Source organism: Amblyomma maculatum, chromosome 1, assembly GCF_055883805.1.
Source record: "Amblyomma maculatum isolate TAMU_Amacu chromosome 1, ASM5588380v1, whole genome shotgun sequence".
NCBI classification, from domain to species: Eukaryota; Metazoa; Arthropoda; class Arachnida; order Ixodida; family Ixodidae; genus Amblyomma; species Amblyomma maculatum.
In genome coordinates this window covers 387,149,221-387,164,939 of record NC_139344.1, presented here as the reverse complement: position 1 = coordinate 387,164,939, position 15,719 = coordinate 387,149,221, and the positions used below count along the sequence as shown (strand labels likewise).

Here is a 15,719-nt window from a genome sequence, read left to right as displayed (position 1 = left end):
TGGATAGTACAGTGATGTAACCCGGCTTATACGCTTTCAAGACCAAAAGTAGCAAAGGAAAAACAATTTGCCGTAGTGCAAGGCTTGGAATAATTATGACCACTTGTGGGTTTTAACGCACACTCATATCGTATGGTGCAAGGATTCCTTGCTTTTTGCCCCCATCAAAACTCAGCCCAGGGCCCCCGTCTCAACAGTTGAGTGCCGTAATCACGGAGCAACTTCGCTGGGGAAAAATACCTTGGCAAACTTCTAACAAGAACAGATGCATTCTTTGTATATAAGTATTGATACCCCGCCGGGGTGGCGCAGTGGTTACGGCGCTCGACTACTGTTCCCAAGGGCGCGGGATCGAATCCCGGCCTTGGCGGCCGCTTTTCGCGGGAGGCGAAAAGCAAGGCGCCCGTGTGCTGTGCGATGTCAGTGCACGTTAAAGAATCCCAGGTGGTCGAAATTTTCGGAGTCCTCCACTACGGCGTCTCTCATAGCCTGAGTTGCTTTGGGACGATAAACCCCACAAACCAAACCTATATAAGTATTGTTTTGTCCTTCCGTACTTTTCAAAGCCGATAACATGAGTACGAAACCATATCTGCTTATTCACGCGAACATGAGACACTAACGCTCTTTGTACATTCAAGATTTTGAAAGTGCTCAGTATCCTCCGTTGCTGATTGCGCATAATCTGCAGTATTGTGGTGCCATGGGATGGGGGAAGTAGTATTCCAGAAAGAGTGGACGCTCTAACAGAAGGAAATGCCAGCTAATGTTGAGTTTTATTTGATCATAGTACGTATTCTATAAAGTATTATTCCAATGCTATTGTCGTGAGCCATCTCCTGTCGCACTGGGATACAGTCCCTTGTTAACCTCTAGGACTTACGGAACACCCGCACATAAATTTATTGCGAGTACGTCTCGAACAAATTGTTTACCCACGCACTTGATTGTAAATGTATATAGGATATATTCAATGTCGTAGGGACCTCCAGCTTTTCCTTTTGTTCTTTCATGTTAGTAAGAATGTTTATTTTTTATGCGCGCAGTACTTACTGAGAGATAAGAGAGAGTGCGGAGGAAGTATTATGACATCTCACGTTCAATGGGTGAAAAGGTGAAAAGTAAGAAGGTAAAAAAATAAGATGTGCCATAGGTTTATTGAGAATAAAAATGCTGATATTTTTACTGAATACAAGAAATACAGGAACAAATTAAATAAGGAGCTAAAAAGTGCCAAGTCCATTTACTATGTTGATCGCTTTTCACAGCTGCGTAATGATGAAATGAAATTGTGGCATCAAGTAAATAATCTACTCAATAGAAAAACGCGCTCCGATTACTTAGATGTAACTACCACTAATTGTATAATGACTGACACCGACTTAGCCACAGCTATGAATGAGTTCTTTGTTAACGTTGACAACGCAGCTTTCAATAATCCGGTCTCTTGTACAACGTATTCAAACTTGATTAATCCATCACTAAACTCTGATAACTTTTTTTCTGCAACTACAAAAGAAGTCAATGGTTCAATTAAAAACTTGAAAGATAACGCATTAGCAGGGCATGATGATATCTAAGCATCGCCACTAAAATACGTATCGAAGTTTATATGGGATGTCCTGACATATATCATTAACCTAATGCTTCAAACTGGAACGTTCCCTAATCAGTTAAAGATAGCTAGAGTATGCCCGGTACATAAAGGTAGAAATAAGAATGAAATCTCTAATTATCGTCCAATTTCCATATTGCCTGTATTATCCAAAGTGTTCGAGGGAGTAATAAATACTAGGATCGAAACATTCTTTCACAAGTACAGCATTATATCTAGCTTTTAGTATGGGTTTGTGAAGCGAAGGTGCGCTGAACAAGCATTGCTAACCATAAAAGAAAAAATAATTGATAACATTGAACGTCGGCAATATACCCTTGGTTTATTCCTGGATCTTCGAAAAGCCTTTCATTGTGTACAACATGATATTTTATTAAGTAAATTGGTTGATTATGAAGTCCGTGGCGTGCCACTATATTTATTAAGAAGTTATCTGTGGAACAGGCTACAGTTTGTACGAGTTAATAACTGCTGCTCTACTAACATGGGTATACGGCAAGGTGTTCCTCAAGAATCAATTTTGGGACCACTGTTATTTATAGTGTATATTAATGATACCACAAATAGTCCTAACGCACCTGATTTGATCATATACGCGGATGATACCAATATATATATATATTTTTTTTACCGACTGTGCCTTTTCTAAATTAGAAATTACGGTCAATGAATGTTTAAACAATTTATAGATCTGGTTGATGATAAACTCAGTTTGAATCCTAATAAATCTACCTACATCATATTTAGGGCAATCAACACCACCCTTCAATGTAGTATAGTAATTAAAAATAACGGTAACCTTATAAAGCAAGTTACGAATCACAAGTTTCTAGGCGTTTGGATACGCACAATACGCACATTTTTAATTTAGTAAAATACTTGAGCAGAATTGTAGCATGTCTTTACAGAATTTCTAATTTGATATCCGTTTCGTTAAAGATTTCAATTTATTATGCTCTTATTTTATTTCAAACTAACATACTGTATTCTCATATGGGGAACCACTACTTCTACAAATATTAATAAGTTGCTTGTTCTCCAAAAAAAAAAAAAAGCCCTTCGAGCTATTGAAGGTTATTACGGTATACCGCGCGACTTGCGTACAGAATTCTTGTTTAAAAAATACGCCATTTTAGAAGCTAATCAGATTTACTACTTTCGTCTACTGCAGTATATTCACTATAATAGGCTGTATACTACTCTACCTGATAGATCTACAGTAACGTATGATCTGCGAACACAAAAAAACTTGTACCTATTACTTCAACCAACTATGGAAAACAGAAATTAACTTTTCAGGTGCCACCCTTTATCAACAACACACTACCAAATGTGGAATTTTCATTGGCACCTAGGGTATTTAAGAAGAACGTAAAAAAAAAAAAAAAACGTGTAAATGTATATCCCCTATAGTTTCATGAATGGTAGTCACTGTAGTTTTCTCATATGCAATCGTTTTTGTGTAAATATGTTATTGAGTGCATGATTTGTTGATTTGAATATCTAATGAATACTGCGTGTATTGACACCTTTTATATATCGTATGTAAGCGTTGCATAATGCTTTTTTATATTTTATATACACTAGAGGTGTGTGCTGTTGTCTGCTGTGGTCTGTTTTGGGAGCCAAGGCCCAGTCAGGCTTGTCGCCTTTTGCCTTGGCTTCCCCTTTCTTGCAGAAAGAAAGAAATTAACTCCAACTCCAACTCCAGCTCCAATATACGATGAAGCTTTAACTGGCGAATTCTATCCGGCATCTCAAGAACTTAAAAGCCCATGCGGTTACTGCGGTCGCCTGGGCAGCTTGTTTTGGCAATCGTAGATATTTGGAAAGCTTGTAGATGACATTTAGCAGGTCATGAAGCGGATCCTAAAACTTGCTGCAGATGCATGGGCTTTATGCGAGCGAAGACACTGCTGCAGTAAGATATGAAGAGAGCATATTTACAGTTACGAATTTATCTTTAATACTACGTGTTTGCGCCAAAACAAAAAGTTATGGCTCAAAATGAAGTTGCAGTCGGAGTATGGTGTTCCCCCCGAAAAAAAAAAAAAAAAACCGAAGGGGTGCCCAAACGGTGTGTGAAGAGCAGGACTCTCCCCTCATTCCCCACACTAAGCCTCCACACTTTGATCCAGTCTAGGTTCAGGATCAGTTAAGCGGAGACTTCAGTTGGTCTGTACATTGTGATACCTCCAGTTGTTCTAATAAGCAATAGTTGACCTCCTAAGGCTAGATTAAGCATACATCACGTTTGCATACGTTCCATGCAAACAATTTTGTTGTAGGTTACGTATGTTGTGCCCGAGAAAATTTCCGTATGAATTTCCTCATTCTTGTTTTCGACCTCGAAAACTGGGTGTAGGTTCGAAGAAATGTTGTATGTATGTAGCTCCAAAAGAAGCCGCGTTAAACGTCTATAGGATGAGGAAAGAAACACGGACAGGGGCGTTGTTTTATTTCATTATGCAGTACCAACTAGCCCAGCATCTTGCATTTATGATCAGGATCGCTTCATGACACCCAAAGTGCAATTCGCTGGGACAACAAAAGCCGATTTGATCAGGAATTACCTCTTTAGATCTTCGCAAAAATCATTTTTTTCCTTCATTTAAATGAAGGCCTCATTCATTCATTCATTCATTCATTCATTCATTCATTCATTCATTCATTCATTCATTCATTCATTCATTTTTCTTACCTTATGATTGTTTTCAAATTGTTTCGTAAAAGAATTCACTCTCTTAATCATATTGTTGGCAACACACATAGGTGCTCCTATAATTGGCTAATTGCGCGCAACGCTGTTTCGCGCTTCCGAATTCAGTGGTTGCATTTAGCGCATATGTGCTTCGGTTTGGCGCTCTAAAATAACAGCATAGATCAAACAGCATAGGGACTGATCTGTACACACTAAAATTTCTTTCTTTTCTATTTTTTTTGTTTGTAAAGAGCCTTATGAATTGAAGTTAGTAAACTCATTTTCCCTAACATGGCAGCGCAATGCCTGGTTTTTACTACTGTCGCATATTCGCAGTCACAGAGAAATCTGTGATGACGCATTAACTGTTCGTATCACCCGAGCTAGTAGATGGTACCTAAATGTACGTTATCACAATGATTCTTTGCACAAGTAAGTTCACAATATAATGCAAACTCTGCAGGCAATTCGAAGAAAAAAGGTATGCCTATATATTACAAACGACTGGATATTTAACAAGTACCGTTCCATAGAGCATAACCTAACCTAACCGAAAATCGCCGCTGCTGTATGGGTGGGAGTAACACCGCCGCTGCTGGATACTGTTTAAATCATGATATTTAGTTCCTCCCGCAGCACTGCACTGTAAAGCACTGCAAGTTCTTTTTGCATTGCTGTTTTTTTCCTGCACTCTGCGGTCGTCGTGCAGTACTCCATTGAGCTGTATTGTCCTCTGCTCTTTTGGAGCTCGCTGTTTATTCCCTGAGCAGTTGTTGTGCCATTGTCTCTTTCCATGACGGTTTATTAATTTTCTGCATGTGGTTTTTTTCTGCGCTGCGTTTTTGTGTCCACAGTTCACAGCTAGCTCTGGAGGAACCAAGAAAGAGTAAACTATTTTCTTCCAGATTTCTTTGATTGTTTCTTCTTCTCGACCCCTATGTTCAGTACGCACAAAGGCCGCCACCATCGATAAGGATTTACTCTTGTGCTTAACAATAATCCCTAACTTCTTGCTATTTGCCTCGTGCCCCTTACAGCTTTCACCTCCAGTCTTAACTGCGCGTTTCTTTTCTTTGCATGGCGTGAGTGTAGTTCGTTCACAATAGCTTTATGTTACTGCGGCAAATTTTTGTATGCTGTTTTCACGAAACAACAGTGCTAATGCTGAGAAAAAAAAAACGGAGGCGTCCTCTGTGTTACCCTTTCGTTTCCACTGAGGTTTGCATTTTTACGAAAAGGATTTGGGGTAAAAGTAAAAAAGTCGCTCTCTTTTTTTTTTTCTTACAAACATGATCGAGTGCCAGCGCCGTCAAAAGACTTCTCTCTCATTAAGCTTATAAATTACATAGGTTACAGCGTGTTTCCTAGCATACGTTTATTGAGTCATCATACAATTTGAAGACATCTGTATACAGCACCTCGGCAGGGTAAAAAACAGTTACGCGCGATGTTTACAATTATGCGACAATATATGCATTACAAATGAATTCATGGTGAGTGTACAAAGCGTGACGACTGAGAATGTGGAGAAAAGCAAAGTTATTATAAAATGACTTGGTTTGCCTATGCGCCCTGAGCCTGCTTCTTCAATTCTGATGAATATTGTCGTGCGCGCTGTGTGTTGGCGCAAGCACCGGGAGAACGAACGGTCCGGTTGTAGGCTCTGGTAAACACGCTCCTGATCCTGAACGAGTGGTTGCCCTACAAGAGTGCCCCAAACCGACCACTAAAAGAGAGTTGCGGAGTTTCCTGGGGTTGGCCAATTACTACCGGGATTATGTACCGGGTTATTCCACGGTGGTCTTGCCCCTCACAGATATGACAAACCGTAGAGTGCCTAGCGTAATACCCTGGACAGAAGAGGCGAATCGAGCGTTTGAGCGGGTCAGACAGTGTCTTGCGGAGGCACCTGTATTATTTGCCCCTGATTCAGACAAAGGATATGTACTCGCTACAGACGCTTCGGAGTTCGCAGTAGGCGCCTGCCTGTCGCAGATCGACGCCGAGGGTCGAGAGCGTCCAGTGGCCTTTCTGAGCAAAAAGCTGAGCCCGACTCAGCGTCGCTGGGCCACAATTGAGCGTGAAGCCTATGCGATCATCTGGGCTCTCCAGCGTATGGAGACGTGGTTGTTTGGAGCCGAAATTACTGTAAACACTGATCACAATCCATTAAAGTTTCTCACTCTGACTTCCCCTCAGAGCGCCCGCCTAATGCATTGGGCACTGGCACTGCAGATATTTAATTTGGTGATTGTTCATAAAGCGGGATCACTCAACGCCAATGCTGACGCATTGTCGCGGTTTGTAGCATCAGCTCCATAGCCTCGGGTGTATATGGCACGGGCGGGAGGGGGTCCTTAATTTTGTGTATATGTTGTATTTTGGTTTGCCATGGTGTACTGAATATGGAGTTGCGAGGCATCTGCCTGTTTCAGTTTAGCGCGAGTGGTGTCGAGCTCTAGAAGTGTGCTGCATTCCAAAAAGTCATGCATCACAGTGGCGATGGGGCTGTCGTGCGCGCTGTGTGTTGGCGCAAGCACCGGGAGAACGAACGGTCCGGTTTCGTGTGTTTGTGTGTGCCGTGCGTTCCGCGAAGCGTTGGCGGACTGACATTCCCGAAACCAGGGCAGCCTTCCTTCTGAAGCGGTGGTGAAGACCCGAAAACCGGCGCCGGGAGGACGACAAGGAGAAGAAATTTATGGGCTCCCGCAGGGCGCACTGCCCGTGTCATCTGAGCTGGCCGCTGCCCGCGGCTGGGAGCGGGAGCCTGCAACGGTCGCCGGCTTCTCGGAAGCGTTCGAACCTCCGAGGTGTCGGGAGCTTGGGACGCCAAGACAGCCGTGGACCTGGCAAGGAGGACTCTCGGAGGGAGAGAAGGATCGGAGGCAGCACGGTGGGCGCAACGACGAGAGGAGAGGACAGAAGGGACTGAACCGGAGTGTCGTGCGGAGAGGCCGCACTCCGAGTGATACGTGTCATATGCGCGCAACATGTAAATAAATTCCTAATAATCAAGATATGCCAAGTGTGGTCGAGCTTCGTCGGGGAATGCCAGAGGGGCAGAGCAAGGGACCTGCCTGACTGACGCAGCCGACAGGATCTCCGACGTCAAGCGGAACCGACCGGGAACCGGACGGAGGATGTGGGCCCACGGCTGAGCGCTGAGCGCGCACCGGGAGCGTCGAGGAATTTGCAGTCTTCTCCTGCAGCGCAAGTCTGGACAGGTGGGTGTCTTGTTGGCTCCTGTTTCGAGGGCATCATGGCAACCACGGGATATAACTTGCGGAGTCGCGAGGCCGAAGTAGGGGCCCGAAGCGAAGAGGGGGAGAGGCAGATGGAGCTGGTGTCGACTGCCGAGGTGCGAAGCGTCAGCGAAGGGTCAGTAGTTTCCGTCGCTGACCAGATGGCATTGTTACAAATGAAATTAAAAATTGCGGAAACAGAATTAGAGCACGCAAGACTGTCTAACAACGGCAGTGCCGGTGCTGCGCTGAGGGCGCCTCTGAGCGCGGAGGAAGATAGGAGGCTAAAATACACAAACATGCTGAAGGGAGTGCTGTTAGACATGCCAGCGGAAGAGGCGCTTGTCCCAGGCTGGTTTGAGGACATTGAAGCAACGCTGGATGCCTACAGCGTCCCAATTGAATGGAGAGCGGGCTTAGTACTGCCCAGACTGAACGAAAAGGCTAGGGGACTGCTCGGTCGGCTCTCGGCGGAGAAGCGCAGGGATTACGCAGCGCTCAAAGAAGCGATTCTCAAAGTGCTCAGGCTGTCGTCAGCTGAATACAGGCGATTTTTTAACTACTCAAAAAAGGGTTCAAATGAATCATGGGACCAGTTCGCAACGCGACTGCAAAATTATTTTGCCTATTATTGCAACAGTTATAACGTTACTTCCCTGGAAGAGCTGCAAGAGCTCGTAGTGGTAGACAAATTGAAGGAGATGTTAAGTCCCGATGCCCGGGCCTTTGTTGTTCAAAATGAGACTACAGGGAAGGCAATGCGCCCGGATGAAGTGGCCAACCTCGCGGAACAATTTGATGAAAGCCAGATCGCTAAAGACTCTAATAGGAGCACATGAGAATCGGTGGGTGGTACAGCGAGCCCGGTAAGGAGAGAGAGAAAAACAACTGACTCGGCTAGGACGCGCTATGACGAGGCCGGACGATCGGCTCCATATGCCAGGGCACGTAGGCAATGCTACGAATGTGGCCTCCCTGATCATCTAGCCCGTGAGTGTCCGAAACGGCGGTCAGCACAGGTGAACCTCGTGCAAACGAACACAGATGAAGGAGGCTTAGTGGCTCGTGTTGCGGGTGCTAACTTCGGAAATGAAAACGTAAACGGTGGGGAACGCCCGTTCCGCCCCCTCAATACGGTCATGTTAGGTAGCGGGAAGGCCGAATTTGTGGGGCATTTGGATTCAGGAGCAGAGATTAGTGTAATCAGACGATCCATTCTGGGAGACCATGAACCACTTACAGGCTCAAAAATAAAATTAACTGGTGCATTTGGGGAGCAAGTGCTGGCAGAGTTGGTGTATGTGCCCTTGAAGCTATTGGGTACGCCTAAGTACGTCGGTGCAGCTACGGCTGGCACCGAAATTCTTTGTGCCGCGACAGATAAATTGGCCCCAGGGATAAATGCACTTATCACGCCGGACACGCACGCACAGTTGCTGGAAGAGACACCTGCGGTGACAGCGGCTGATGCAGCGCTAGAGAGCGGAAGCGAGGATGGAGTGCGCGGAGATGCGGCAGTGACCGCGGCTGTCACTACGACCAGTAGACCGCACAGTGACGGCGACGAGGTGGGAGACGGTGAGCGCGCAGGTGCTACCGAACATGAAGCATTTCGCCGTACGCAAATGGACGATTCTACGCTGAGGGATGCATGGGAGCAGGCCGGAGTGGGTAGCCATGGAATGGTGGAGAAGGACGGTTTACTTTATCACAAAGATGAGGTCATGGGTCGCCCTTGTTTGCAGCTTGTACTGCCAAAGTCGCGCCGTTCGGAGGTGATGAGGCTTGCCCATGACTCTGAGTGGGCTGGTCACCTAGGTGAGAGGAAGACTCTTCAGAGGGTTAAGGGTGCCTTTTACTGGCCCGGGATTACTGCGGACATAAAACGTTACTGCCAAAGCTGCAAAGGATGTCAGATGAAATCCCGGGTGAGAACAAGTGACAGAGTACCGATCGTGCCAATTACTCGGCCTGACACGCCATTCCAGGTCATTAATATTGACTGTATTGGGCCAATCAAACCGCCTTCTGCAAGGGGCCATCGGTATGCACTATGCGTAATCGATCTCTGCACCCGATGGCCTGAGGTGGTGTGTTTGCGTTCGCTCACTGCAAAGACGACCTGTGACGCCCTGCTCGACATCTTTTCGCGAATGGGGGTGCCGGAAACAGTGTGTTCCGATCAAGGGACCAATTTCACGGCACGCCTCACGCAGGAGTTCCTAGCGAGAATGGGGGCGACACCGCGATTCTCGACGCCGGAACACCCACAAAGTAATGGCATTGTCGAAAGGTTTAACGGCACGTTCAAGAGTATGTTGTTTGATGTAATTCAGAACCATGGTAGTGACTGGGATCGGCACGTGCCTTTCCTGCTTTGGGCATACCGGGAAGTCCCGAATGCTACAACGGGAGAGAGTCCGTTTGAAATGATGTATGGCCGTGTACCTATCGGACCGCTAACTATCCTTCAGAAGACCTGGTCAGGAGAATGGGCAGTACCGGATGGCCTCAACACTCCTGGGGAGCAGTATCTTCGCGGGTTAAGGGATAAATTGGCGGCGGCGAACGAACGAGCCACTGTAACAGCCCACCTGACGCAGTCAAAGTACGCAACAAATTACAACAGAAGGGCCAAGCAAAAACATTTCCAGGAGGGCGAAACAGTTCTCATTCAGGGATCAGACAACGCTGGCAAATTCGCAGCGAAGTGGGTAGGACCCGCAAGTGTCGTACGTAAAGAGAGACCTCACAGTTATCTCGTGCAAACCGAGGATGGGTCTAGGAGGAGTATCCATGCGAATCGGCTCCGACCGTTTGTAACGCGGGTGAACGCAGTGGGCGTCATTTTCGAAGAGGACGAGGCATTCGGTGAAATCCCGTCATTGCCAGCTTTGTCCCACTTCGCCCGTTCGCGGGTTACGCTCGCAGTAGATCACCTTAGTGAAGAGCAGAAGAGTGAGCTCCGGACGCTCGTGGAGCAGCATAGCGACACGTTCTCTGAAACGCCTGGGAGATGCACAGTGGGAATGCACAGGATTCGTCTGAAAGGCGGTGGTGAGCCGAAGCGGGCTCATGCATACCGCGTCTCTTTGACGCTTCGAGATGAGGTTGAGAGACAGGACAGGAAGTTAACGGAATGGGGTCTGATCTATCCAACTGAGAGTGGGTTTGCACATCCGATCGTGTGCGTTGCGAAAAGGGACGGCGGCGTGCGACTGTGCGTTGATTATCGCCGATTAAACTCTGTGACCGAACAGGATGCGTTTCCTATGGGAAGAGCAACTGAGTTGTTGTATCAAGTGGCCGGGTCAAACTATATATCAGTGATTGACATGCTGCGAGGTTACTGGCAAATACCGCTCGATCCGGTTGCCCAAGAGTACACGACGTTTGTGACTCACCGGGGACAATATGCGTGGAGACTGATGCCGTATGGTCTCAGGAATTCGGCTGCGACTTTCCAACGAATCATGAACGAGATCCTCACGCCACACCAGGAATACGCGTGCGCGTACATCGATGATGTGGCGGTACATTCAGAGACATGGGAGGATCACCTAGAGCACCTGTCGAAAGTGCTGTCGGCCATTTTCGCGGCAGGGTTCACGGCAAACGCGGCAAAATGCAGGTTTGCGCAGCATGAGGTGAAGTACTTGGGACACATTGTAGGCTCTGGTAAACACGCTCCTGATCCTGCACGAGTGGGTGCCCTACAAGAGTGCCCCAAACCGACCACTAAAAGAGAGTTGCGGAGTTTCCTGGGGTTGGCCAATTACTACCGGGATTATGTACCGGGTTATTCCACGGTGGTCTTGCCCCTCACAGATATGACAAACCGTAGAGTGCCTAGCGTAATACCCTGGACAGAAGAGGCGAATCGAGCGTTTGAGCGGGTCAGACAGTGTCTTGCGGAGGCACCTGTATTATTTGCCCCTGATTCAGACAAAGGATATGTACTCGCTACAGACGCTTCGGAGTTCGCAGTAGGCGCCTGCCTGTCGCAGATCGACGCCGAGGGTCGAGAGCGTCCAGTGGCCTTTCTGAGCAAAAAGCTGAGCCCGACTCAGCGTCGCTGGGCCACAATTGAGCGTGAAGCCTATGCGATCATCTGGGCTCTCCAGCGTATGGAGACGTGGTTGTTTGGAGCCGAAATTACTGTAAACACTGATCACAATCCATTAAAGTTTCTCACTCTGACTTCCCCTCAGAGCGCCCGCCTAATGCGTTGGGCACTGGCACTGCAGAGATTTAATTTGGTGATTGTTCATAAAGCGGGATCACTCAACGCCAATGCTGACGCATTGTCGCGGTTTGTAGCATCAGCTCCATAGCCTCGGGTGTATATGGCACGGGCGGGAGGGGGTCCTTAATTTTGTGTATATGTTGTATTTTGGTTTGCCATGGTGTACTGAATATGGAGTTGCGAGGCATCTGCCTGTTTCAGTTTAGCGCGAGTGGTGTCGAGCTCTAGAAGTGTGCTGCATTCCAAAAAGTCATGCATCACAGTGGCGATGGGGCTGTCGTGCGCGCTGTGTGTTGGCGCAAGCACCGGGAGAACGAACGGTCCGGTTTCGTGTGTTTGTGTGTGCCGTGCGTTCCGCGAAGCGTTGGCGGACTGACATTCCCGAAACCAGGGCAGCCTTCCTTCTGAAGCGGTGGTGAAGACCCGAGAACCGGCGCCGGGAGGACGACAAGGAGAAGAAATTTATGGGCTCCCGCAGGGCGCACTGCCCGTGTCATCTGAGCTGGCCGCTGCCCGCGGCTGGGAGCGGGAGCCTGCAACGGTCGCCGGCTTCTCGGAAGCGTTCGAACCTCCGAGGTGTCGGGAGCTTGGGACGCCAAGACAGCCGTGGACCTGGCAAGGAGGACTCTCGGAGGGAGAGAAGGATCGGAGGCAGCACGGTGGGCGCAACGACGAGAGGAGAGGACAGAAGGGACTGAACCGGAGTGTCGTGCGGAGAGGCCGCACTCCGAGTGATACGTGTCATATGCGCGCAACATGTAAATAAATTCCTAATAATCAAGATATGCCAAGTGTGGTCGAGCTTCGTCGGGGAATGCCAGAGGGGCAGAGCAAGGGACCTGCCTGACTAATATAATGGCGATCGATTTCACTGATCAGAGTGTCCTGTTATAACGTAGTGTATGGTTGTAAATTTACAGCCTTTCACTGTAAGTATTTCGTCTTTCCTGCTCCTAAGCTACAAAAGGAAAAAAACGTGATGGATGGCAAATGCTTTTCGTGGTAGCGAGTACTTATTTGTAACGCAATAAGAAAAATCAGCAAGCATTAAATTTTTAGACGACAGTATATAAGCAAATCTAGGTATATTTTCCTTTATAATATGGTCCAGTTCGTTTTGGTTCATCTATGCGCGCTTTACTGTGCGCAGACAGCGGCAAAACAATTCAAGTCTATGCATTTTACGAGGCCAAGTCTAAGCTTCATATTCAGTCAGGAAAAGGGCGCCCAGTGTGATATGGCAGTAGATTATGGTATCCACATTCACTCATTGGCAGGTTAAATCACATCTGTAGGCCACCGGTTTGTTCCCCTTTAGTTAGAGGGCGCGTTTTCTATGCTAGCAGTTGTCGCTACTCGAGGATCGTCTGCTATCGCGTACCCTTTTCGTAGGTGGACAGTGGGCCTAAGATTATTTTCCTTCTTTTCGTGCTTCGCGTGCAGCCGTGCTAATCCGCGTTTGTTTTCCGTAGTGGGAGGTGTAGACAAGGCGTCCTAAGTCCATCTATGTTCGCATTATCCAACGCACCACGTCACCAGCTCACTTTTAAAAAGCTTTATGATGTTCGGCCGCCGTGTCACTTTCAGCTACGATTGCACGAGACACCGAGCTAGAGGCAACGGCTACTGGGAAATGAAACCACTGAATCGCATGGCCAAGGTGACAGCTTAGTTAGCATGGAGCATTTGGGAGCGCAGGACGATGGAATTAAAGACGAGTAAGGGGACAACTTGCAACCAGCAGCTCGAGCGGATGCGGCGTTAAACAAGTGTTGAGAATATAGGAAAATAAAGGTGCTCAGTGTGCATTTTTAGTGGTTTGAATTGCAATACAGGCTGCTATTATGATAAACATTGTGTTATCTAGCCTACCATATGGCTGGGGAAGTTTCAACTATTTCGGATATGTTTGGCTCTCTGTTCTTCAGGTTGAACTCCTCAGATTCTTGCTCAGGTTCAGACAGTGGTAGCCAGAGTTTTTTATATGAAAGCATTTCCTGCATACAAAAGTTTTAATGACCTCGGCCAAACAAAATTAATGCTTCTAATCTACAACAATGAAGGTAAACTGATATTAAAAAACCGTGCATGACATACGAGCAGGCACGGAAGACCTTGTAAAATATGTTATGGAAAATTTTCCAGAAAACCGCGCTCAGTTGATTACAAGCTTATAGGGGGATCGCGAAAGCAATCGTCTGCTTTTTTCTCGATGTGGACAGCTTCAAGCAAAACTCTCGCTTTTGTGCTAAACCTCCTTGCCTAAAATCTTTGGCTCGTCAAAGCCGGGTACGCACTTGCATGCCATAACATGCTTCACTAAGTTCGCGAGCTTAACTTGTTTCACTAAGGTTTGAGAGTGGTCCTTTAAATGGTCATTGAGGCAACGCCCTCCCTGCCCAACATAGCGTTTTGCGCAGGACAAGGGGTCATGTATACCACTCCTATGCAGATCTAACAAAGGCTTCTTCATACTGCTTTTTGCAGCCGGGCTCGCCGTCACCGCAGATGCGGGTGACAGCTCAGCCAACTTGCTTGGCGCGCAGAAAACGAACGGCGCAACGTGCATGCTGGCCACTTTTTTGAGGTTATGCAACACCTTATGAACATAAGGCATCACCTCTAGTTTGGCTTTCGCGCGTTCAGAAGCAGCCGCCTTTTGACGGGATCCATGCTTCCTTAGGAATGTCTCAGCAATAGCCGTGATGACCGAGCAAGGGAAGCCAGCAGCCAAAAGCTTGCGTACCTCACAGTCAGAGCTATCGGCCAATTCGTGCTATCGGCCATGTCTTCTTTTTTTTTTTTTTTTCTGTCGGGGCTTTTCCTGTGGTTGTCGTTTTTGCGCTGTTTTCTTAACAAGCAGTCATTACTGGCAGGGTCGAACGCAATGGAGCCCTGTTGGTGCAGGACGAGGCGAAGCCGTGTTCCCGCCAAATGTGTTTCGCTATGTACCCAAACCTAAATTCCCCAGGCTTCGGCGCTGAAATCACAGAAATCATTTGTTTGATTAAAAAAAATTCCACAGAGGCGCAGCCAGCTGCTTCACTTTTGGTGGAATGATAGCTAATGATGCGATTTATGTCTGCTGTTTGCGATGCCTTCACTAAATAAGTACGGTCTAGCTTTCAGGAATATAGCAACAAAACGCCCAGTATGGGCCATGAATGCAATTTTATACTTTTTACACCTATCTTAAGTGAGATCATCATTTTGTGCCTAGATAAACTCTCTTTTATGAGACAAAGTTTAAAATTACTTTTAAAAGTGCAACTGTGCGTTTTCGGCGTACAATATTTTCTTTTTTGCTATGGTAAAAGATATAAAAACTCTGCGAAACGGAACACCTAGCTTTATTACGCAAGCCGTGGAGCGTGTGGCCGTTGCAGACCATTAACTCACCGCGTCTTCTATTTTTTTCTCATTTCCTAGACGGCGTCGGTAATTTTAATCAGTCTGTGGCCATTGATGCATAGCGGCAATTGTTTGGATTAATTCCTCAAAATATAGCGCACTAGGTCAATAAGTCAATCGCGGGCACCAAGCAACCGCTGAGTCAAATATATGTTAAACGTAATGCTCTACCACATCAATGTAGCGCGTAATATATAAAGTTTTCGCCTTAGAGATTACGCGCGCATATTTTACATTAATTATGTTGAGGAGGGACTCGTAAAAATCTTATTCGTAGATCCTTGAAACCATCTAATAAATGAACTCAAAATCTACTTTCTTTTTTATTTTAGGAGTCGACAGTGAGGTTGGAATGTGGGGCACTTCAGAGATGCTTTTTGCATCGTATCGTTTTGTGAAAGGATCTAGTTTTATATTCCGCAACCTTCTGAGTGAGTGTTTCTTTACGTCAAGAAAACATTTTACACGTTTCTTTTCAGAGGCTGCTTTCTCGTCTTGTGTTTC

General features: G+C 46.7%; 1 protein-coding gene across 1 annotated transcript; it reads left to right on the top strand.

Annotated features, from left to right (window-relative positions):
* The first annotated feature begins 8,697 nt into the window (after positions 1–8,697).
* Positions 8,698–11,892, top strand: LOC146208466 (uncharacterized). Its single transcript, XM_084578604.1, has one exon. It carries the CDS (start codon positions 8,698–8,700, stop codon positions 11,890–11,892), a length of 3,195 nt encoding a protein of 1,064 aa, XP_084434730.1.
* Positions 11,893–15,719: the final 3,827 nt, after the last annotated feature.

Coding starts and splice junctions, on each gene's coding strand:
- LOC146208466 (XM_084578604.1), top strand. CDS start 8,698: ATGTTAGGTAGCGGGAAGGCCGAATTTGTGGGGCATTTGGATTCAGGA.